At 31.1% G+C, this 23,964-nt stretch overlaps 1 protein-coding gene across 2 annotated transcripts; it reads right to left on the bottom strand.

Annotated features, from left to right (window-relative positions):
* Positions 1–1,338: 1,338 nt before the first annotated feature.
* LOC111310438 (putative protease Do-like 14) lies at positions 1,339–23,662 on the bottom strand. 2 transcript variants are annotated; one of them, XR_016330416.1, is made up of 11 exons: positions 23,499–23,662; positions 23,308–23,412; positions 23,092–23,237; positions 22,712–22,992; positions 22,222–22,285; positions 15,271–15,401; positions 11,837–11,957; positions 10,504–10,580; positions 10,173–10,265; positions 1,705–1,829; positions 1,339–1,542 (listed from the first exon to the last, which is right to left on the bottom strand). XR_016330416.1 is itself a non-coding variant. In XM_022909906.2 (10 exons), exons 1-10 carry the CDS (start codon positions 23,542–23,544, stop codon positions 1,488–1,490), a joined length of 1,167 nt encoding a protein of 388 aa, XP_022765641.2. In that variant the 5' UTR covers positions 23,545–23,658; the 3' UTR covers positions 1,339–1,487. The 2 variants fall into 2 exon arrangements, 1 of the variants encoding a protein (XP_022765641.2); XM_022909906.2 differs by lacking the exon at positions 10,504–10,580 and having other exon boundaries at positions 23,499–23,658.
* Between the last annotated feature and the right edge of the window lie 302 nt (positions 23,663–23,964).

Here is a 23,964-nt window from a genome sequence, read left to right as displayed (position 1 = left end):
TAATGTAGTATCTAAACTTTAAAAATAACTAATGTGGTACTTGAATTATGTACTTGTTAACTGAAGTGGTATTTGAATTATTGTTTGTACGCTATGTGTCATCATTTTAAGGTAGTCATGTTAAGGATAAATAACAAATTAGTTAACAAATTTATAGTTAAAATATTATATTATAAATTTTTTAAGTTTAAGTACTACGTTGGACATTTTACTATAATTCAAAGGTCATTTATAATATTAACCCAAATTTACGTAGAATTTCAAAAAAGGAATTTGAGATGCTTAAATTTTCTTTTAAAATTTCACTTAACTAGGTGATTTTTTAAAATTTCTCCAAATCTTCTATCTTTTTATTGCACATTGCATGCCTTAAAATACAAAACTAAAAATATATATAATTTTATTTAATTATAATATATATTTTTAAATTTTATATTATTAGTAATATCTATATATTTTTACAAATACAATAACACCAATATTACATATTTTGTTTATGCACATATTTTTATCTTTAATATCAATATTTTTCTTTTATAATTATTTTTTATTTCATCAAATTGTAATAAACTAATTTCTTTCTAAATAATATTTATTTAAAAAATAATTACAAATATTAACATTTTAAAATGATACATCAATTTAAAATGTCTTTATTTTAATTTTTTTAAAATTATAAAATTTTCTATCGATACACATTGTAAGAAAGTTTTGACTTAGTGGTCTCAAAGTGAGATTCACTCAAAAAACAATTATTCTTAACCTTTCATAATGAGCTGGGTACTCCTCAAGTGTTCGACCGGGGAACTAGAAATTTCTTGAATTTTTAGATTTAACCATTCAACTCTCAATCATTTTTTTTAGTTTGATATTGACTTTCAATATTTTCAAGTCCATCTTTTTATCAGATGCATGCATTTCTCTACCGTTGTAAATAGCTAACCTTTCTCAATAATTGGGCTATTCTTGTCTTTAAGTGGCACTAAATTCTAAGCTTCTAATCTCCAGATTTTTCTTCTCTAGTCTACTCGGTGTTTTTTCCCCCAAATATCAATCTCATAAGAGCATCGCTTTCCCTCATCGCTAGCAAAAAGATTTATAACAAGATTCAAACCTCTAACCTTTTAATTTCATAACAAAAGACCATATCATTATTCCAAATTTATATTTTTGTTAAATATTTATTTATTTAATATTAATCATATATTTAATATTAAAACCTCCTTTTAACTGAAACAATGAATTTTTTTAAAAGTTAAAAAGACTTGACCTTCACTAAAGAAATCCGAAAACAAACTATTAAATAAAGAAAAAGAAAGCCCTACATATTAACATCTATTCTATTAACAAAATATTAAACTTTTATTTTCAATAATTAAACTCAAATTCTGACAACTTCAGATAAAAAAAAAAAATTTTCCTGATCCCTATACATAAACAAAAGTACCAAAAAAGACTTATATTCAGAAATGCCCATCAGTAGTCAATCACTTTTCCGCAGACCTCCAAAACATGTCCAAGTATGTACTGGGAATTGGCCAACTGGCACATAATGCAGCACGGATTAGAAAGAAGCACCACATCAGTATACGGATTAAAGCACAAATAAACATTGATAAAAATTATCAGAAAAATCCCACAGAAAATCAGTAATCTAACTATTGGTAAAAGAAATCATTGATCAAATGCCAAGAAAAGATTTACCGATTATATCTATGTTCACTAGTATCCTCAACATCAATAGTTAGCATCTGACGATTACCACAGCTTGCCCTCATCACAACCACCGGCACAGATTCTCTAGTCTTGTCCCACGTTATCCCAAAGAACTGAAACCAAGACAAAATGATTCATCACTTGATACTATAACGAAGATGATAAACAAATTACAAGAGAAAGAACCAGTTCTCAAGATATGAGTATGACAGATCAACAACTGATGACAGTGACGATGTCCCTCGGGTACGAGGCACAAGAAAACAAGCGAACAATTTTAATTATTTCAGCCAGAGTTAGAGCAAATACAACATGCATCTATATAAGTAGAACACGAATCCTTTTTTATTACTATTATAACAAATTAAGAATTCAAATATCAATTAAGATTTTTTAATATGTTCATTTTAGCTCTTTTTTCTAAATAAACACTGTACAAATTAAGCATCAAGAAATGTGAAAAGATCTTACAAAATTTGCACAGTTAATGTTAAAAGACATTTATGTTGCAATCTTGGGACAAAAAAAAAGTCCAGACTTCAGATAATTAGAGGATAATTTGTGTGAAAACACTTAGTTACAACTAATTATAATCTGCAATCCTAAAATTAAGTATGTTGTAATCTATATCCCTAGAATTAAGTATTTCCTAGCTTTAAGATTATGATAAATAATTTCTCAATTATAGAGATCAATTTTAAGAAGATTTAATTTTTTAATTTACCATTTAGTTATCTGTATATAAACCTAAAGTGTTTGTATAATTTGACAAACAAGTTTTTCTATATACTCAGTTTTTTCCACATAGTATCAAAGTATTAGGCTCTTCTTGGGAAGCAAAATTTTCAACCTTTATTGCTGACTTCTATTTTAAACCTTCATTGTCGAACCTGTTAAGGCCTTTGTAGCCATATTTTTCCCTTCTTTAGCCTTCATTGCTAAGATTTATTGCTGGTTATATCTTAATTGTTAAGACTTATTTCAATTTAAAGAAAGATAACAATTTCAAAAATAACAAAATCTACTACTGCTACTACCCAATTTGAGGAAATGATAACTAATAAAACCATCAGAGTATTATAGAAGCCCTGGGAACAAGGAGAGTTGGATAGAGGAGATTGAAAAACTGAGCAGCCCATTGAAAAACCTTAGAAAGCTTACTGAAGTATGTTCCTTGAGTAAGATCTCTGGTTCAAGTAAAGCTTTTGGCTCTCATGAAATAAATTTCTCGGTTAAGTTTATTACGAGTTATTGGATCATTAATTTGAGCTACATAACACATTCTTCATAGAAGTTTAGTACAGATACCTTGTGCCCTAGTAATAAAAAAATTATTGTTGCAAATGGTTCACTTATTATAATGGCAAGATTAGGAGATGTTCAAATTAATCTCTCGTTTGTTCTTAAAAATGATCATGTGCCTCGATTGTCTACTAATCTGATATCTATACAAAACCTTACTAAAGACATGAACTACAAAGTAACTTTTTATCCCTCTTATTGTAAATTTAAATATCAAAGTTCGAGGATGAAGATTGCACTTGCTAAGGAGAAGGATGCAATATGCTATCTTAACACATCAAACAACACAAGTAATATCAAAAATAGTTTACCTTTGTCATTTCTTTCTGAAAAATCTCGCAATAAAAACAAATCTGACTTTATCATTTTTTTCTTGGACATCCTTCCTTTGAAACTTTGAAAAACATGTTTCTTTCTTTGCTTAAAGGATTAAATGTCAAAAATTTTCATTGTGATGTTTGTGAACTTGCAAAACACAAACGTGTCTTTTCTAGTTAGCAATAAAAGAAATTCTACTCCTTTTTATTTGATTCATAGTGATATATAGGGTACATTTATAATTTCTAATATTTCTAGTGCAAAATGATTTGTTTCATTCATAAAATGATTATATCAAGGTCTCTTAGATTTTTTTATTTCAATTCAAATCAAATGTGAATAGTATTTTTTAGCTTCTAAAACATGATCCAAAATCAATTAGAGTGAAAATCAAGAGATTTTGGTCTGATAATGCAAGGCAATATTTTAACAAAAGTCTACCTATTTTCAAAAAGAGGTGATTATCCATAAGTCATTTTGTGTTAATACTCCATAACAAAATGAAGTGACAAAAAAGAAAAAGCGCCATTTATTAACCATAACCCAAGCCTTACTTTTTCAAGCAAACATACCCAACTCGTACTGGGGGAAAATTGTTCTTACTGCCACACATTCTAAATTGATTACCTTAAAGGGTTTTGGGATTTAAAACTCTTATGAAACTACTTTTACCATTCTATCCCAACTTTAATACCACAAACAACCTCACACCTATGATATTTGCCTGTATATCATTTGTTCATGTTCATAGTCATAATAGGAAAAAGTTTGATCCAAGTGCAATTAAGTTTATTTTTTAGAGGTATTCATCAACTTAGAAAAGGTATTAATGCTATCATCCTGATACTAAAAAATTGTGTTTGCTAATGTCACTTTTGAAAAAAGTAAACCATTTTTCACTCGACCTTAATTTCACGGCATACTTCATTCATGGAAGATAAGGATAAAGATTTCTTTTTGTTTAATTTGTTCTCCTCAACATTTTCACCCATTAATTCTTCTGAGCCTAAACCTATTTCTTCCGAATCTATATCAACCTATTTCTTCCAAATCTATGTCAAACACTGAATTTAAGTTTGAACCAATTCCAAACACAAAAGCTGTGACTAACGATAATATTGCTCTTGATTCTATAAAGGAATTACAAGTATACTCAAAAAGAAAAATTCCAGGTCCTAAATCATGCAAGTCTAAGAACCTAATCCTAACTTTAGAAATGAGGTAATTAGAGTCTTTGACTCTATTTTTCAAAATGAGAATGGCTCTGCTAAAACTAAAACTAGTGATTATGATCTAACTATTGCCATTAGGAAAGGAACAAGAGAATGTACTAAGCATCCACTATACCCAATCTCTAATTTTGTATCATTTGAAAATTCTCACTATCCCACAAAAATTTTCTTATGAGCTTAAACACTATTTCTATTCCAACTACTTTATCCGAGGCAATATCTAGTGAGAAATGGAGCCAAGCCACGAAAATATAAATAGAGACCTTAGAGAAAAATAAGATATGAGAATTGGTAGAGTTGCCTAAAGGAAAAAATCCAATTGGGTGGGTTTTCACTATAAAATACAAGGCAAATGGTCATGTTGAAAGGTATAAGACTAGGTTAGTGGCTAAGGATTATACTCAAACTTATAGAATGGATTATTAAGAAACTTTTACTCTAATTGTCAAGATAAATACAGTTAAAATTTTGTTATCTTTGGCTACAAATTACAATTGGCAGCCTCAATAATTTGATGTAAAGAATGCTTGTTTACATGGTGATTTGGAAGAAGAGATATATATATATATATATGAAGGTTCCACCCAAATTTGAAGGTCATCTAGAAGCAAACAATATATGTAAGCTGAAAAAGGCTTTATATGGCCTTAAAACAGTCCACTAGGGCTTGATTCAGGAGATTTGTCAAAGTGATGCTATCAATGGGATATAAGCAAAATCAAGGATATCACATGCTGTTTATCAAGCACTTGGATTCAGGGAGAGTTATGTTCTATTAGTGTGTGTTGATATAATTGTAACCAGAGATGCTGAAAAAGAAAGAATCTCTAAAACAATGTTTGATTAGAGAATTTGAGATAAAAGAACTAGGAAGATTGAAATACTTAGGAATTGAAGTAGCTCACTCACAGTATGGTATTTTCATCTCACAATAGAAATATGTGATGGATTTTTTAAAGGAAACTGGAAAGCTCGCATGTAAACCTACAAATACCCCTATAGATTATAATTATAAACTTGGAGAAGCTAATAAAAATGCTACTGTAAATAAAGAGATGCACCAAAAATTAGTTAAAATACTTATTTACCTCACATACTAGACCTAACATAGAATATGTTATGGGTGTGATAAATCAATTATGCATAGTCTTAAAGAAGTGCACCTACAGGTTGTCTACCGTGCACTACATTATTTGAAAACCAATCCTAGAAGAGGTATCTTGTTCAAAAGAAATTCGAAGCTGGTTCTAGAGGCATAAACAGATGCTAATTATGCAAGTGCAACTAATAAAAGATCCACCTCAGGCTACTGCACTTTCTTAAGTGGTAATCTTGTGACTTGATGGAGTAAAAAACAGAATGTGGTGACAACATCAAGTGCTAAAATAGAGTTTAAAGCAATGGCTCAAGAAATTTGTGAGCTACTATAGTTGAAGATTATATTAGAAAAAGATCAAGCGGGATGAACTAATGAGACTCTACTATGATAACAAGTTTGTAATAAACATTGCACACAATCCTATGCAACATAACAAAACAAAACACATTGAAGTAGACTGACAATTCATAAAGGAAAAATTAGACAATGGGTTGATTTGCACACCATATGTATTAACCAAGGGTCAACTTGCAAATGTGTTGACTAAAGGTCTCAGTAATGCAACATTTTAGGAAATTATTTTGAAGTTGGGAATGAAAAACACCTATTCCCCAGCTTGAGGGGAAATGTGAGAAAACACTTGGTTACAACTGATTGTAATCTATATACTTAGAATTAAGTATGTTGTAATATGTATCCATAGAATTAATGATAGAAAATTAGGACAGACAATCCCTCAATTATAAAGATCAATTTTAGAAAGATTTAATTTTCTAGTTTACCCTCTAGTTAGCTATATATAAACTTTAAGGTACTCATATAATTTGACAAACAAGATTTTTTGTATACTCAATTTTTTCCACACATTTAATTAATTAATAACTACTTACAAGGGTGATGCATGTCTAGGATGATACCAAAATGATAACAAGTTTGTTAACAAGCATCAGAAGAATAGTCTTGTTCAAAGAGGTTTTTAACCATTCCAAGCACATTGAGGTGAATTAAGAGAAATGGTAATGTGCCACTAGTAAATGAACAAAGAAGCAAACATGTAAACGTCAACTACATCAACAACTCTGAAGCAACTTCAAGGATATAGTAGAAATGATACACAGAAGTATTTATTTTTTTGGTTGGCTATTGTCCTAATGAAAGTTTCTTATCCCATAAGATCCTAGTATCACTATTTAGCCCAAAAAAGAATGCAGGTGTGATGACACATGAAAAGTGAGAAACATTCACCTTAATATATAGAGTTCGCCCTTTTCTTCCTTTTTGTGTTTTCTCCATTAGATAGTAATAAAACAACTCCCAATTGCACTTAGAAAGGCTAGAGAGAAAATGCGAGATGGAGTTAGGAATAGATGGAAAGGTTTGAGAGCTACAGTGGACTGGCTTTGGTCTTTGACTAAAGATTGAATTTTTTGAAGTGGCTTTGGAAGTTGATAAAGAATTTATGCTCAAAATTGAAGATCTTATACATAAGAGAAAATATTCTATCTTCTTGGATGTTTCTTGTTTTCCTTTTTTCTCTGTACATATGATATTGAGCTATACAATAAGAGTTAGTTCTTTCCCATCCCATAAGCCCAGCCCCTACTATCCCAAGATTTTTAACTACTGTTTGTACCCTTGGAGAATGTCCACATAATTCTGGTATGAGAGGCAAGGCAAATTGGAAGAAGGCCTAAATCTCTGAGAAGTACTGCTTTTATAGTTGAATTTCAACAGATCTAGAAGAGATGAGTGATGTATCCCAAAGGGTCTCATTACCAAACGTTAAGTTTGTTCGTGGCTTGGTGTTACTAGCTGAAACATACTAAATTTTAAAGAGTCCAATATTCTATTCCCCCAAATTCCATTCTGGTTTTGATACAGGATTATCTTGGACCATTTTGCACGTTTACCAAACATATTAAAGTTTTCTTAGGAAAGAAGCCTATGTTTTTCTTCTTTTTTTTTCAGCCATTTTCAAGACTTTTTAGTCTAGAACAGAACAATGGCAAAAAGATCAAATATATCAAAGAAGTTTCATTAGGGGAGTACATGTGATGTTTTTAAGTTTCATTTTGGTTAACTTGGTATGAACAAACAACCCATAGAAGGTGGTTCCAAAATCAAATCTCTAACCTTATTTATAAAGCCCTTCTTCAAAAATGATTTTGGAGTTATATGATGGAAAAAGAACATATTTGGCACTTGTGACTATTGCTTTGTATATAAAGAAGCGGTGGTTAGAAACCTTATGGTTCTAGTGTCCGAAGTAAGTTGGAAAAAGATAGCAAAAGTTCTCAACTTACATTTCTTCAAGGTGCAGAGTGTATAGTCCATCTTCTTTGGCATGATAATTTATTTTTAATGCCAAGAAATAAGGAGGCCTTAGTCAATGTTTGATCACATCTAATGAGTGGTTGCTATGAAGTGTTCTTTTTCTGAGAAATGAGAAAGATTGGGACTTGAAGACTTTCACCAATTTTTCCCACAAATCAAAAAAATAAATAACTAAAAGAATACCAATTTCTTTGATCTACTTTATAGCAAGAGTAAGTTGGTCAAACCGAGAACTCACCTAGATGGAGAATTTGTGAAGAGTTTGCTTACAATTGAATTCATTCTACCAAAACATCATCATGGATGATGTAGAATGGGTGAGCTTTTTGGCGAAAAATTCTACCAAATAGATGCTTTCTTTGTAAGCAGCAGTAAAATCCATCCATCTTTTGTTAAGTTGCATTTGGGCTATGTACTGCTAGGAATGACTTAGGTAGGGGCAACTTTTGTTATAGAGGAGTTTTGAGCTTTAAGAGGTTTATGTTCTTGTACATAAAATAGAACTAATAAAATTAATTCCTCTCACTATTTTTTTGGGGGAACAGGGGATTTTGAGGATGGAGAAACAAAATAACTTTCAAAGGGGAAGAATTGCCACTATTAAAAGTGACAAATGGTCAAGTTCAGGTTGGGCTATCTTTTGGTTCAGACCATTTCAAGTTTACATTGTTCCAAGATTTTTCGGATTTGGGTTCACTTCAGATTGGGAAGTTTCAGATTCAGGTTGCTTCAAATTTGAATCCTCTCAGGTTTGGGCAAACTAGGGCATGCATAGTTTAGTACTTATTTGGCTATGGTTATATTTTTAATTTTTATTACATTTGGCATATTATGATTATAATTATATATGAGTTTATCATTTCTTTTTTGTTTAATAAGTGGACTAAAATGAATAAAAACCATTGGACTACATCAAAGTAAAAATCATGTGGCTCCAAACGAGTTTGACCTATCAAATTTTACCACCTCTAACCACTATCAAAGCTGTTAGCTACATAATTTGACGAAATCTCTAGAATAAAACTATTTTATTCTTCTATATTTTTCTTATTACAATACTAGAATTGCATTAAAATATATAAGCTAAAAACTGAATATTCTCAACCTTAAAACCTAAGATTTTCATGCATTAAAACAGCTATCAAAGGAGAAATTTACTCTCTACACATAACAAGACAATTATCTAATGGATTTGGTGTACTTATCCAAATCACTCCTTATTCTAAAAATAAGAAATTTAACAAAAATAGATAAAGTCAACTAATCAAGTAATAATGAAGATTAAATTTGGAACATATGGAACAAAATCAAGTGTCATTACTTTGAAAATAATAACAGAACCTATACCGATCACTTTTGAAAGTGACCCATCAACAATTCGAATTGTGAAGTTTTCATGACGTGTTGTATTTAATAAATACAAATGTAGCCCCAATCATATGGTCTGAAGCTCTTGAATCCGCAATCCATGAATTTGATTTCTCTAATTTTATATTCAAGGCACTTAGAAAATTACCTTTTTGTGCTAAAGAATCTATTCCAATAACACTAACTCTAGGGTTAGAGGTAAACTCCAACGCCGAGCTCTCTTTTTTTCTAGCTATGTTGGACTCCGAGTGAAAATTTTCAAAGGTTCAGATCATGCTCTGATACCATGAAGAAATCTCTAGAATAAAACTATTTTATTCTTCTATATTTTTCTTATTACAATATTAGAATTGCATGAAAATATAAATGCTAAAAACTAAATATTCTCAGACTTAAAAGGCAAGATTTTCATGCATTAAAACAGCTAATCAAATGAGAAATTTGCTCTCTACACATAATAAGAAAATATCTAATGAATTTGGAGTAATTACCCAAATCACTCCTTATTCTAAAAATAAGAGACTTAACTAAAATAAACAAAATCAACTAATCAAGTAATAATGAAGATTAGATTTCTACATAATTCTATGCTTTACTTTTTTTTTTCCTAACTGCGACTAGTTTTTGGAGGTATAAGATGGTTACTACTTGGTTGTCTTATCTACCAAGATCTAGCCTTGTCCATGGGTTGGCACCCTATCAGTGCCTTTTAATCCTACATTTTCTTCATTTTATTATAGAAAAAAAGAAGGTATAATAAAAGTTCCACAAACAAAAGAAAGAGTGCAAATAAGGTTCTTTACCTCCGAGGAACACCTAACTGAATGTCCACCACAACTAACAATAACATCACAAGGGAGTATTCCAGCAACTTCAGCAGGGGACCCCTTTACTACCTGATGAGGCACAATTAAAGAAGTCAATTACAAACTAATGCATGCATCTATCCCTACAAAATATATGTCTACATATAGACTACAATATTTTTCAACATATTTATTATTTCATATTTAATTCATTGTTGATATCACACTGTAGGCGAACAAGAAATGATACAAAAGGTGCCTTGGAAGTTTTGGAATACCTTCTCAATTAAGTTTCAAAAATTGCAAATGGTAAAAGTAAAATACGTACACTTTAAATGGCAAGTTCCGATATCTCAATCTTAACGTCTTAAATTGAATAACGGTGCGACACGCCTTTAGGTTACACTACAATGTGTAAGTACAGATTCCATAAAGACAATTATCTCTTTTTGAGTTCAGCAGGAAAGAAAAAAGAAAAAGGCTTCTAATATAAAGAACATTCAAGCACTGATTAAGGCTGGTCCACTAAAGACAACATAGGAATACAAAACAATGGCATCAGCAGCAACAAGAGAGATTTTGTCACAATCAGATTAGTCTTTGGGATATTGTTTCATGTATACCCAACCAACCGATTTAGCTATTAACTGCTAGCCTCAACAATCCAAATGGGTGTATGAACCAAAGAGTAATCAAGAGCAGTTAAAAACCTCGACAAACCACTAACTCAGAAAAATCAGAAAAAAAGCTCATAATGACCATTGTGAAATAGAAAAGTGCAAGCCAACTAATCTTAAATATATCTTAGTGTTGTTAGCCAGCTGAAAAAGAAAATGAAACTCAAATATGGGATATAAATATCTAGATCTGTTAAACTTTAAAGCATATCTAAGATTTTTTTTGCATATTATGATAGAAATAGAAGATAAATGTAAAATAAATAAAACATGAAACTCTTGTAATAGAGATATGAGAATTATTTTTAATTTCACAAGATATGTATGGCAATGAGAGGATAGGAAGAATAAAATACAAAAGTAAAAGGAATTGGGTTACAAAGAAAATGAACTCAGAGAAAAAGGGGAAAAAAGAAGGGGAAGGGGGGGTTTGAAATTGATGAACAAAGGCAGCCTTTCAAGAGTGGTGAGCAACTAAGCATGCTTTGGAATTTCCAAACCCTTAAATTGACATGAGAGCCAGCTGACGAATCAATAATCAAAAGTATTATTATATAGTAAAAGAGGGAGTTCTTATCGGAAGTGAAGGTGCATGATAGCAAAAACCCTATGATGCAAAATGAACGGATACTAGCTGGTCCTAATTGAAATAAGAGTTATAGTTCTTTTGGGTTTAGGAATTTCTTCTCGTCTGTACTTTATTAAATTTTGCTTGATTTCACCCAAGAATTCAGATTAGAAAAATGACATAAACCTAACCACCTGGCTATCTTACATCAGTTTGATATTTGACTTGTAATGAACCCTTGATGTGAAGCTTAGGTATTCTTCTATTCTTCTCTTTCCTTTTATTCATTTTTCTGTTATTTCCTTGGGACTTTTATCTCACAAAAGCAGCCATAACCCTAACAAAAGTTAGCTGTCCTACATCACAATGGGATGAAAACAGCAATCATTTGAGAAAAGGTACCAAAAATAACATACCTTTTCAACTACAACACCTTCAGAAATATGAGGGAACTTTTGAACAATTTTCTCCATATCAGCCAAATTTACTGCATAAAAGTTAGTCAACTCCATCCCAAGCCAAGGACGATTGACACTTCTGTTCACAAATAAACACAATAAATAATATGCTCATTTCTTTCAAAATCACATGAAGTGGAGAATACTTTTTCTAAGTTTTCATTTGTATGTACTAATTAACATTTATGAAAACTATATTGATTTTAAGTTTTTATATATAATTAAAGTAGCAAAGATATATGAAACTTTTTATAGTGCAAGAAAAGAAATTAAAGTTGAATAGTTAAAAACACTAAAAAAAATTTTCAAATTGCTCCAAAAAACCATTGTTTTAATTTTAATATTTTTTAAATTAATTTGAACAACTTTCTTTGACTCATTTAGCAAGAACTAAAATCAGCGTCTTCAATTAAAACATCTTGTGCATGCTGCTATAACTAGTTGTTATGTAAATTGAGCCTATCCTTTTCTTTTTGGCGCTTTTAAATTGATTATCAAATATATATAGAGAGAGAAGGGATCAACTTACACCAATGTAAAATTTTTTAGTTTTATACCTTTGTCTAACAATTGATTTCAATAGATCTAAAAGATGAGAAAGACAAGTCAAAAATAGTAAAAAAATGGTTTTCTGTCATCCCTAGGCTCTATTAAAATCAATTATTAGAAAAAGGTTGAAAACTAAAAAGTTTTACATTGGTGCAAATTGATTCTTCCTCTCATCAATATATATATACATAAATACATACATATATATATATATATATATATTCCTCCCTGTTTTCCTTCTTTTCTTTTCTTTCCCTTTACCTCCTTTCATTTCTTTTTTTCCTTATTTCTTTTCTTCTTTCTTACCTATATTTTCTGTTTTCCCTATCCCCTCTTCTATTCCTTTAGTTCTTGCCACCACCAACCCCTAATGCCGGATTTCTACTTCAATTAGTCACTAGTTGTTGAGAAAATTGCAAAAATATACCATGTGGTTAGATGCCAAAGAAATTGACCCCTTAGATTTAAAAACTGACACTTTATCATCTTATGATTTCTTCCATTAATTTTCAACTCGACATACACTATTACAAAAAAAGGGGTTGGAAAGTCAATGAAGAAAGATGAAAATGATCAATGATGTTAGCTTGAGGCAACAAAAAAATCCGCAAAGGGTTAAGTGTCACTCTTTAAACCATAAGGGCCTATTTATTCCACCTGTAACCACATGATGGGTTTTTAATTTACCCTTTTTTAAATAAAGCCTATCTTTTCCTTTTTGGTGCTTCTAAATTGATTATCAAGAACATATATTTTGTCATCCTTTTCTTTTTTCTTTCTTTTCTATTTTTCTCCTTTCCTTGCTTTTCTTTTTTCCTTTTTTCATATTTTTATTTTTTTCTTATTTCCTCTTTTTTCTTCTCACCACCACCAACTCGGATGTCATTTTTTCTACTTTCCTTAGTCACTCAATCTGGCTTCATTGGCATTAATCAGGCCATCTAAGACCAAATTAGGCAGCAACAATTCCCTTGCCCTCTTCCTCCCTCCCTCCTTCCCTCTTTCTTTCTCTCTAAGCAAGTTTTGACGGTACTAGATCATCACCAACCAATGCCAAAACAAGTCAGCTCACCTTGTTCCCACCCTTGTTCCTCTTTCTCTGTCCAACTCTTTTGGCCCTTCTATTTTCCCAATTCTCTCAACTTAAAATAGAAAATGAAACCCCAAACACCCAAAAAAAAAAAAAAGCAAAATAACAATTCTGGACCTAAAATTTTTGAAACTCAATTTTTGAAACTCCCATGAAGCCTATGACTCCTTTGACTTTTCTAATGCATTTTATTCATAGATTACCATCATTTTATTGCAGTCAACATTATCATTAAAAAACTTGGTCTAGATTGCATTTCCTAGTTCAACTATAACAACTAATTTCACATCTAATGCTATATTTAAATTTTCATGAAGATAAAAGCACCAAGTTTGTTAATAAATGATGTTACAACAGCACCAACTATAACAATAATATGTAATATATACAAAAACATGGATTTTGGGAAAAACTTTTGCAAGGAAAAAAAAATGCCATTAAAATAATCCCAATTACCTACAAAACAAACTAACTATCAAGCACAAGTTCATCTAAAATACTACTTTTATTCTTTCTACTTTCCTAAAAAAAGAAGCCATAATTAATTTTCCAAACTTTTAATAGAAATAAAAATTTTTTTCTCATGTCAAAATTCAATCTTCAATGTAGGGTAGGAAATTGCAACTTTTTTCACTTTGTACTATTCCTTCCAAGGTAAAACACCTTTTTTCCTTTTCAAATAAAAAAAAAAGTCAACTCCATGTTAGACTTAATCAATAACTTATAACTCACTACACAGGGATTAATGAATAAAAATAATCAGAAAGGTTTCCATTTTATCATCAAGAATTCATTCATTTGGGTGAAAAAATTTTACACCCTAAAGGTTTTCACAAACATACACCTATTGCTCCCACAACTTCAAAAACACCATTTGTTCCCAAGGGACACTAATCATCCATCTGTCAAAATAAGTCCATTAGTCAAAATAATACAAGTCAATAAGTAACTAAAATTTCCAAAACACCTGAACTTCTCACATCTTTTTTTTTTCTTTTCAATAGTGGTATAGCAATGAAAAGAAAATGGCAGATGCTTTTCATTTGAACTATTTGGATTTTTTTTCTTTAGCTTTCTGTTAACCAGATTAATACAGTTTGAAGAGCTCTCAAATTCTTTTTTTTGTTTTTTTTTTTTTTTAGTTTCTTTGGGTGTTTGATCCTAGTTTGTTTCCTTCTCATCTTTGTTACCTTATTTTCCAAATAAAAGTTTCTTTAGCACTCCAAAAGGGAAAAAAAAAACAAAGAAAATTCATTTTAAGGAGAAGAAAAGGAGAAAAACAAGAAAATTGTTAAAAAGATAAAGAAATAGAATACTAAAAGAAATTAGGCAAACCTTAGTCATTTAATGGGTAACAATTTCTGTTACTTTTATTTTTCATTTTAATGTTAAGACAAATGGTTTGTCAACACTCCTACATTTTCAAGGGAACAGTGGGTTTTTCTAAAACTGCAGGGAGAGTCTATTTCCCATTGAATCTCATCAGACGATGGTAATAATTTTCCTAACTCATTTTCTCAACTCCCAAATTCAAATACTATGCTTAAAGTTTTAGACGTCACAGTAAGACTTTAAAATGCAAATATAATTATACAAAGCTCATGTGCAATGTGATCAATCACATGCAACATGGGTATTGATAACTTGTATGAAAAGTGACCTAAACATCAAATTAAGGGCTCCATGATCTACATACAAAGTTGAAGCATCACAACTTTTTTTTAATACTCAATAAAATAGATTTGAAACATACCTCTGAATCTTTAAGTGCTCCAAGCATCTATAAGCTATATTGACTGGCAGGAAAGGTGTATATCTCTCATGATAGAAATTGATCCCAATAACTTCTCCAGCACAATTGATAAGAGGTCCCCCAATGTGAATCTAGAAAAAAATTACCATCAATCCTAGGACGCAGGCATACAAATATAAATTTTTATTAAACAGTAGCACATATACTAAGTTTATCGCTAAAAATGAATAGAGCTTTTAGCCAGTTTATATCGAGTATAGCTATTATCATGTACTAGACACACTATGCTTTACAATTAATTAAAATTTTAAATATAATCAAAACATTTTTTTTGATGACTAGAATTTCTACAAAGCACATGATTAATTTTCATTGAACCTAGCTCCAAGAAAATCAATATGGCCAATTTTAACAAAAGTTATAAATATCAAATTTTTTGCCTTACTCAGCTTCAATACCAATTGATGCCATGACATACGGTCTATATACAGCATCTAAAAAGCATCATCTACAAATCGAGGAACAATATTCCATCTTGAAAAGGAATAGGCAAAGTTAATTGAAACATTTGGATCCCCAATCTGTCTTAGGTTTTGTAGAATGTCTTTGCTAACATATCCCCTATCAGACATATATCCTCCACAACACCAAAAAACCCAAATCAATCCCAATTGTTCTACTCAAAACCCAAATTAGTGAATTACCTAAAAGCCTTCATTCAAACGGAAGCCTAGAATCCACCTGCTAGTCACCATTCACACCCAAAACTCAAATAGCAATGAACAACTCAACAATTAGCATGATATATTTCAGTCAACAAGGCTCAATGTGTAAATAAATCAAGGCAACATGAACTTGGTAGAATCTAGATTAGGGAAAGAAAGTTAGCAAAGAGTGACAAAACATTGTGAACAGGAAAGATCTTTGAGAAGGAAAAGGGAGAGCAAGACCGCGGGGGGGGAGGAGGAATAGTGATGAGAGAGGGAGGTAAGTTAGAATTTGCATTGGAGTGACAAAAGAAAGTTAGCAAAGAGTGACAAAACAAGGGAAGCATCCTTTCAATAAGAGTGAAGTAATTAAGAAAAATAAAGAAAAAAATAAAGAAAACAAATGATGCACTTTTGAAGGAATATAATTTCTATTTTAGTTCAACCATCCAAACAAAGGATAGTGTTAGAAACAATGCAATTTAGTTCTTTCAATAATGGAATACCTGGAAAATGTTATGTAGGTGAATTTTAAATAGAAGAAAAGATGTTATCGTTTGTGTAGGAAAAAATTTTAAATAGTTTTTTTATCATCACAAAGAAATGAGAACTAGAACCTACAAGAAGGAACATCCTTCACTAATCTTACAAAAGGCATGACCCTAAATAGAGTAAACTAAAGCAAAATAAAACATGAGAGAAATTAGTAAAATTAGCCCATTCTTAGATCAATTAGCCGTAATTAACTAGAAGAGTAGAAGAGTATAGCTTCAATCAAACTTGTAACCATAATAAGTAATTATGTTTCTCTAGTGTAGTATGCATTTTGTGACCTCAGCACAAGTGGTAAAACAAAAGTCAAATTCGCAAAATATAGTTACTAACTGTACTGAATATAGATCTCACTTCTTACTTCATTAAGCATTAAGAATTGGAAAATGAACTGAAATTCATAGGTGTTAGCTAGACAATAGGCATAATTGAAACTAGATCACTAGATGGAACTAAAATAGCTTAAACCCTTGACCTTTCTTAACCTAAGAAAAAGCATATATACTCACCTGCCCTTGCTTGAACTATCTTACATGCTAGTTTTCCCTTGTCTGGTGGATTGTCTTTTCCAACTTCAATGCCAAGGGGGATGTAAAGGCTTGCTCATCACTAACAACCTCCAAAAGGGAACTTAAATGGAAAGAAGTGGCTTTCAAAAAAGGGGTTAGCTTAGACCTCCAATTGAGCTTGCTTTTGTCTAAGGGGGACTGCCCATAAGGAATCTACTTGGACTTTCAGATTAGGACTATAATTGAAAAAAGGAAAAGATATCAATCTATGTTAGCCACCCTTTCCACTACTGATCTAGTTGCTCTAGCTAACTTGCCCGCAAATCGACTTGCCAATTCATTTCATTGCCATTTGAACAACTTGATAATAGGTTTGCTTTTGCGCCTTTTACTCTTAACCTAGATCTATCTCTAGCCCTACCTTATGAAAAGAAAAGGACAACCTAGTTCATTCATAACCTACTTTTTTTAAGTTCTTCCACTGAAAGACATCTCTAGTTTGACCTCACCCATGAAAAGGAAATGAAATGCCCAAAATGGAATAATATGAGAAAAGGGAATATAGAATCTAGTAAGTCCATATCTTATCGTTTAGGCCTACCAAGGAAATCAATCTAGCCCTCCAATCTATATATGTTATACCACCCAACTATAGAAATCTATCTAGTCTCAAGAGTCTTATAAAGAAAAGACCTAACTCTTTTTATCTCTAGCTTGCTTATCATGCTTCCACGAGCTCTGCAACTCAAACTTAAGCTTACATAGGATCTCAAAGCAACTGGAGGGAAGTATCAAGCACTTCTAGGAGGGAACGACATCTATCTCATATCCCTAACTAGTAAAGTCTTATCTATAGCCCCCCACAATCATTGAGACTACCATGGTATGCCTTGACTCTCAATATGAGATGCTAACAAGTCTAGGTATTATAGTCATAAAAGAATGCTAGCTATCCTCGAATCTCTACTCACTTTCTAGATCTATCTTGCTTTTTTGCAAGGCTCACCCTAGAAATGCATAGAATGAAATTCCATATTAGTAATGTGATTTCTTAGCTATCTCATTTGACTCATCTAAAGAGAAAAAGTTAGAGCTATTATCTAGCTAACTTCGTTTACAGCCTGCATCTCAATAGATATAGCTTCCCTCATCCCTATCAGGGCAAGCATCTAATTCAATATGTGAAGCATATAGCCATTCCTTTCCTGATGAGGGGATTCACAAATGAAAGACCGCTTATGCATTCAATACTATCGATTATTCCAACAAAGGTAAATCCAGTAATCAAGGCACTAATAACTACAGTTACAAAGACAGCAATGGAGATTTTTCAAGTAGCGGATGAGATCACACTATTTACTCTTGTTGCAGCGGCAAGAACTATAACAACAGAGAGGCTTACACAAACAACAACCCAATCTCGAAAGTGGAGTAAAACAAATCAATTGGCATACCTTTCATCTAGCCTACAATCCTTTTTTCTTTTAGGAACTTTTAGTTATAGAGAAGGATTGCTCCTAAATGCAACTGTGATCTAATATATGATACCACGATTAAACCAAGAGGATCAATAATGATTAACATTTGTTCTCACGAAGCAAAAACTAGTCATTAGCATTCACCTTTCCATCAAGGGCTATTAAGGAATTCCTTTAGACTTATGCTGCCTTCACTCAACTCGCTCTCTTCCAATTCCTTTTCATCTACAATGTATTCTTGACTTTTAGGTTCTGACTTTAAACGGTTAGAGCCCCTTATCAATCCTTTCAATTAGTTCTGATTTGGTTAGCTACTTAGGATGAATCACACAGATGCGACCTCAAACATCAGAATACATAATTGTCAAGAGATAGAAGGCCTAAGAGAGATGAGGAACTTATCTCCTCTTCTCTCCTATAAATCTTCTTTGCACGAGCTTCCGTAAGCCTATCTTCTCTCTAAAAACATACTCCAATTACATATGTTAAGCATAGTGTCATTTAATTAAGATCGATCAAACAAGGATAATTCAAAATTAGATCTGCTGCAGTATTTTCCGGCAGAACCTAGACATGGAGATTTGGGAAGTAGCGCATGCTAGCATTTACTGGTGGAAAGACTGGCATGCAGCAAGACCATCATAGTTTACATTGTTGGAGATCTTTGAGAAGGAAAAAGGAAAGGAAGAAGGGGAAATGGTGAAGAAAGAGGGAGGTAAGTTATAATTTGCATCAGAGTGACAAAAAAAAGTTATCAAAGTGTGACAAAATAAGGAAAACAGCTTTTGCCTAAGAATGAAGGAATTAAGATAAATAAATAAATAAAATAAAGAAAATTAATGATGTACTTTTTGAAGGAATATAATTTCTATTTTAGTTCAACCATCCAAACAAAGGATAGTGTTAGAAACAATGCAATTTAGTTCTTTCAATAATGGAATGCCTGGAAAATGCTATGTAGGTCAATTTTAAATAGAAAAAAAGATGATATCATTTGTGTAGGATAAAATTTTAATAGCTTTTTGTCATCACAAAGAAATGAGATCTAGAACTTACAAGTAGACCTGGCAATTCGCATTTCCGTATCATGTCTCATGTCATGTTTGACAAGTGTAATGACACGAATTATTGAAACACAAACATAACACGAATTATAAAACATGTTTAAATTCTAAACATGAACATGACATGTTTATTATATGTGTTACACGAGACACGACACGATTAACACGTGTTACAATTAATCCGTTTAAATACGATACAAATAAACACAAATAACAAGAATATACACAAATAGACACGACTAACATGGATATATACGAATAGACATGATAAACACGAATATATACAAGAACACAACTAAAACAATAAATAACTATAAACTATCCATCATTTACAACTTAATAAACTTGGCATATTAATAATATAAAAAAGTACTTGCATATTAACAAAAAAAAAAATTTAACACCCATTTATTATGTAATTAATATATATATTTAAATTTTAATATAAATTACATAACTATATTAATTTTTAGTATCAAATTCAAAATGATAAACTATTAAAAATTAAAAAATAAAATAATAATGTATAGGACTAATATTAATATTTATATTGTATTTATATTATTACTATAAAACATAATTTTGTAATAATTATTAAATGAATATCATAATTAAATGTTTAAAACAATTTTTATATGATATTAAATAGCTAATTAAATATCATAATTAAAAGATTAAAAATTAAAATAATTTTTATATGATATCAAATAGCTAATTAAATATCATAATTAAAAGATTAAAAATTAAAATAATTTTTATATGTTTATATTAAATTAAAATAAATATAAAAATGTATTAAAAGTATTAAATATGCTAATTGTGTACTTGTATAACAAGATTAAATTAAATGTGCTATTCGTGTCATATCACATGTTTATACATGTCCACAAGTAGAAGATCTGAATTATGTCGTGTTGAAATTCATGTCGACACGAATAAACATTAAACACATTTTTTTAAAACACATTTATGGTTTTTTCCACATTTTCATATCGTATCATCATGTTGTGTCTGAAATTGCCAGGTTTACCTACAAAAAGGAACATCCTTCACTAATCTTACAAAAGGCATGACCCTAAATAGAGTAAACTAAAGCAAAATAAAACATGAGAGAAATTACTAAAATTAGCCCATTCTAAGATCAATCAACCATAATAAACTAGAAGAGTATAAGAGTATAGCTTCAATCAAACTTGTAACCATAATAAGTAATTATGTTTCTTTAGTCTAGCATGCATTTTGTGACCTCAGCACAAGTGGTAAAACAAAAGTCAAAAGTCACAAAATATAGGTACTAATTGTACAACATGTAGGTCTCACTTATTACTTCACTAAGCATTAAGAATTTGAAAATGAACTGAAATTCATAGGTGTTTACACAATTGGGCTTTTGGTCTGAATAATCTAAAATATTAGACAAAATCCAAAATGAGATAAACACTTCGTTTTGTCCTTAACAATCATTTTATCTACCCCAAACAACCACTACTATATCACCACACCAATCACACTATTTCAATACTACCTTAACCTAAGGATTGCACCTCATTGCTACAATCTGACCTTAATGCCAAATTTGGTCTTAAAATTGTTTTCTTTTTTTTTTTTTAACATACAAGAAAGTCAAAGGGGAATTGCGGGATTCAAATTTTAGACCTTATAATTGCACTATACTAAGGAGTAACAAATGACAACCACTAGGCCCGATATAGGTTGTTTGGGTATTATGTTGTTGATAATCTAGTATAATTGCAGGTTATGGCTAAAATCATCTTAAAGTGTTTAGCAAAGCTCTAAAAATCAAATAGGGGAAGATGGTGTTTATGTCTCCAAACTAACTTACAAAGCTTAGATGTAAGACAAAGCAGATGAATATCAAACAAGGGAAGATGGTGTGTATGTCTCCAGAGTAACTTACAAAGCTTAGATGTAAGACAAGTAGATAAATAAGTGAAGTTTGGAGCTTAGCTCATGCAAAGCTTAACAAAGAAACATAACAAATTGTTTTTCGTTTCTTGAAATGAAAGTTGGATTCCTATAGTTTTCGTATTCTTTTGGTATGAATTAAAATGCATACAACCTATTTGATTTCACAAATTACTAGTATCTTTGTTCATAGTGTAGAATAAAAAATAAATGCCTTATTTTATTAACAATGATATTCTTATCAATACATTCCTCAAATATATCACCGATGCAAGTATTGCTAACAACCACTTGAATACAATCTGCAGCTTTCAAGACAATACACCGTGTTTCAAATAAACATGCTCTTTTAAAATTATTTGAGATCAACTTAACAGAACATTCCATATGAGATAAATTATTTGTAGCAGAAACTTCTCTCGCTAGTTGCCTAGTTCCCATGCAAATCATCACCCCCAACACATTTTGGAAGTGTGGAGTTTGCAATTATCAAGCATCAACATTTCCTTGTCTATGGCATAATCATATTAACTTAGATTGAATAACTGTGCATTTCAAAGAGACAAATTCACAAAATATGTCATTGGGTGTTGGGGCCTAGGAAAAAAAAGAAGGTAAAAGGGCCCAAAAACTAGAGTACACCAACAATATAACATATAAGAAAAATGATAAAGTAAATGTCATGTGTATATGAGAGAGAGAAGAATGTTCTTACTTGAGAACCCATCTTGCAAGTTGACATCATAAGCTCTTGACAATCAAATTCACACAGCCCAATACTGGACAGAAAAGAAGAAAGAAAAACAACAAAAACAAGCATAAGCGAAGGATAAGGGCTAGTTCAGTGCTAATGGTTAAAGCACTTGGATAGATTGACTAAATAAAACTTGGAAGAACATTTAATAGCAGCACAAAGGAAACTTCAAAATAGATGATAATTAATCAGAATAATTTCAAAAGATTATAAATTGTACTTGTGATAATATGCATACTAACTAGAATTCAACAAAAATGATTTAATTCTAACCTAGTGCACCCATCAAATATGATCGAAGCTTATTGGCCAATCTTGATTATATATCTAGAATAAAGAGGCCACCAAATGCAATGGCAAGAGCAACAAAATTCGTTAAAGGCTAAAGCTGAGTTTGATTGAAAAGAACTGAAACAAGTTAAAAGAAAGGCTGACTTCGTTTCTAACATACGTGAAAGAGCCAGATGCAATCACAAGACTGTGTGAATGGTAATGGCGCCCCAGGGCCTTGACCTTGTCCCCTGGACGAATTTTAAATGAATCTGAATGACGAGGAGATGTTGAATTGAGCGCCGGTTGCAAAGTAACAGGTATGGATTCATCCAAATTTCTAAGGGATGGTGTTGGGAATGGGGTATCAGATCGGATCTTTATAACGGATAGGTTGTAATGAAAATCATATGCAAAAACTTCACCCTGCAATAATTTCCCATCTGGTAAAAGAACATCAACCTGCAATCGGATAAATGTAAAAGCATATTAACAAAATAAGTAAGAAAGAAACATTTTGTTTTTTTTTTAAAAAAAAAAAAAAGGCTAGGTTGCGTAAACCTTGATATCGGGAGCGAGAGAAGCAGCGCCAGAGGGACATCTGAGAAGACTGGCAGAAGTTAGGATGATACCAACAAATGTACCATCACTCTCTTTGCCTCCACATTCTACAATAGTCCCCGAGCAAGCAAATAACTTATCCTTGCCTGTAGCATTCAGTTATTGCCTGTTCAGGTTCAAACTTTACCCCCAAAAACATGAGTTAAAAGAGCATACCCGTGTGAGACAGGAGACAGACAACGGATGGAGAAACTTTGAGGGCAACCACTTTGGAAGGACCTTGTACTTTGATACGCGAGCCCCCAACATGTTTACACTCTTCTGTAAAAATCGACAAACAATACAAAACAACATGAGCCAACCGATGGAAAAGGAATGAAGCAAGGAAAAAGAAAAAAGTGTCCAACCGATTTGAAGAATCCAATCGAGATCTGGATCCTGAACACTAGTCATCGGAGCCGACACTTAACCTCGCCACCACCAAATCTTTTCAGTTTTTTTTAGGTGCGTTAGACTTTAATATGGTTTTATTTTCCACTAGGGTTAAGAATTTAGATTTTAGCCTTTCAAAAAAGAAATAGATTTTAAATTCACGCCTGCCAATTTTTTTTAAAATTACATATCGGGGTGTATATGAGTAAATAATTTTATGAATCATTTGTGAACATTTTTTTTTTTTACTTATTAAGCTTTTTAAATAATTTTAAATCACATTTTTATATTAGATGTCAATGGATATTTTTATTGAATTTAAAATATAATTTTTTAACTTAAGATATCAAATAATAATATTATTATAATACATATATTAAATATAAAATTAAACTAATAATAAAATATAAATTTTTATATATACCTCTAAAAAATTAGAAT

The sequence above is a fragment of the Durio zibethinus genome, chromosome 19 (assembly GCF_047325235.1).
Source record: "Durio zibethinus cultivar Kanyao isolate XHJ-2024 chromosome 19, ASM4732523v1, whole genome shotgun sequence".
NCBI lineage: Eukaryota > Viridiplantae > Streptophyta > Magnoliopsida > Malvales > Malvaceae > Durio > Durio zibethinus.
The sequence above is the reverse complement of the archived record's forward strand: the minus strand, read 5'-3'. Positions and strand labels throughout refer to the sequence as shown.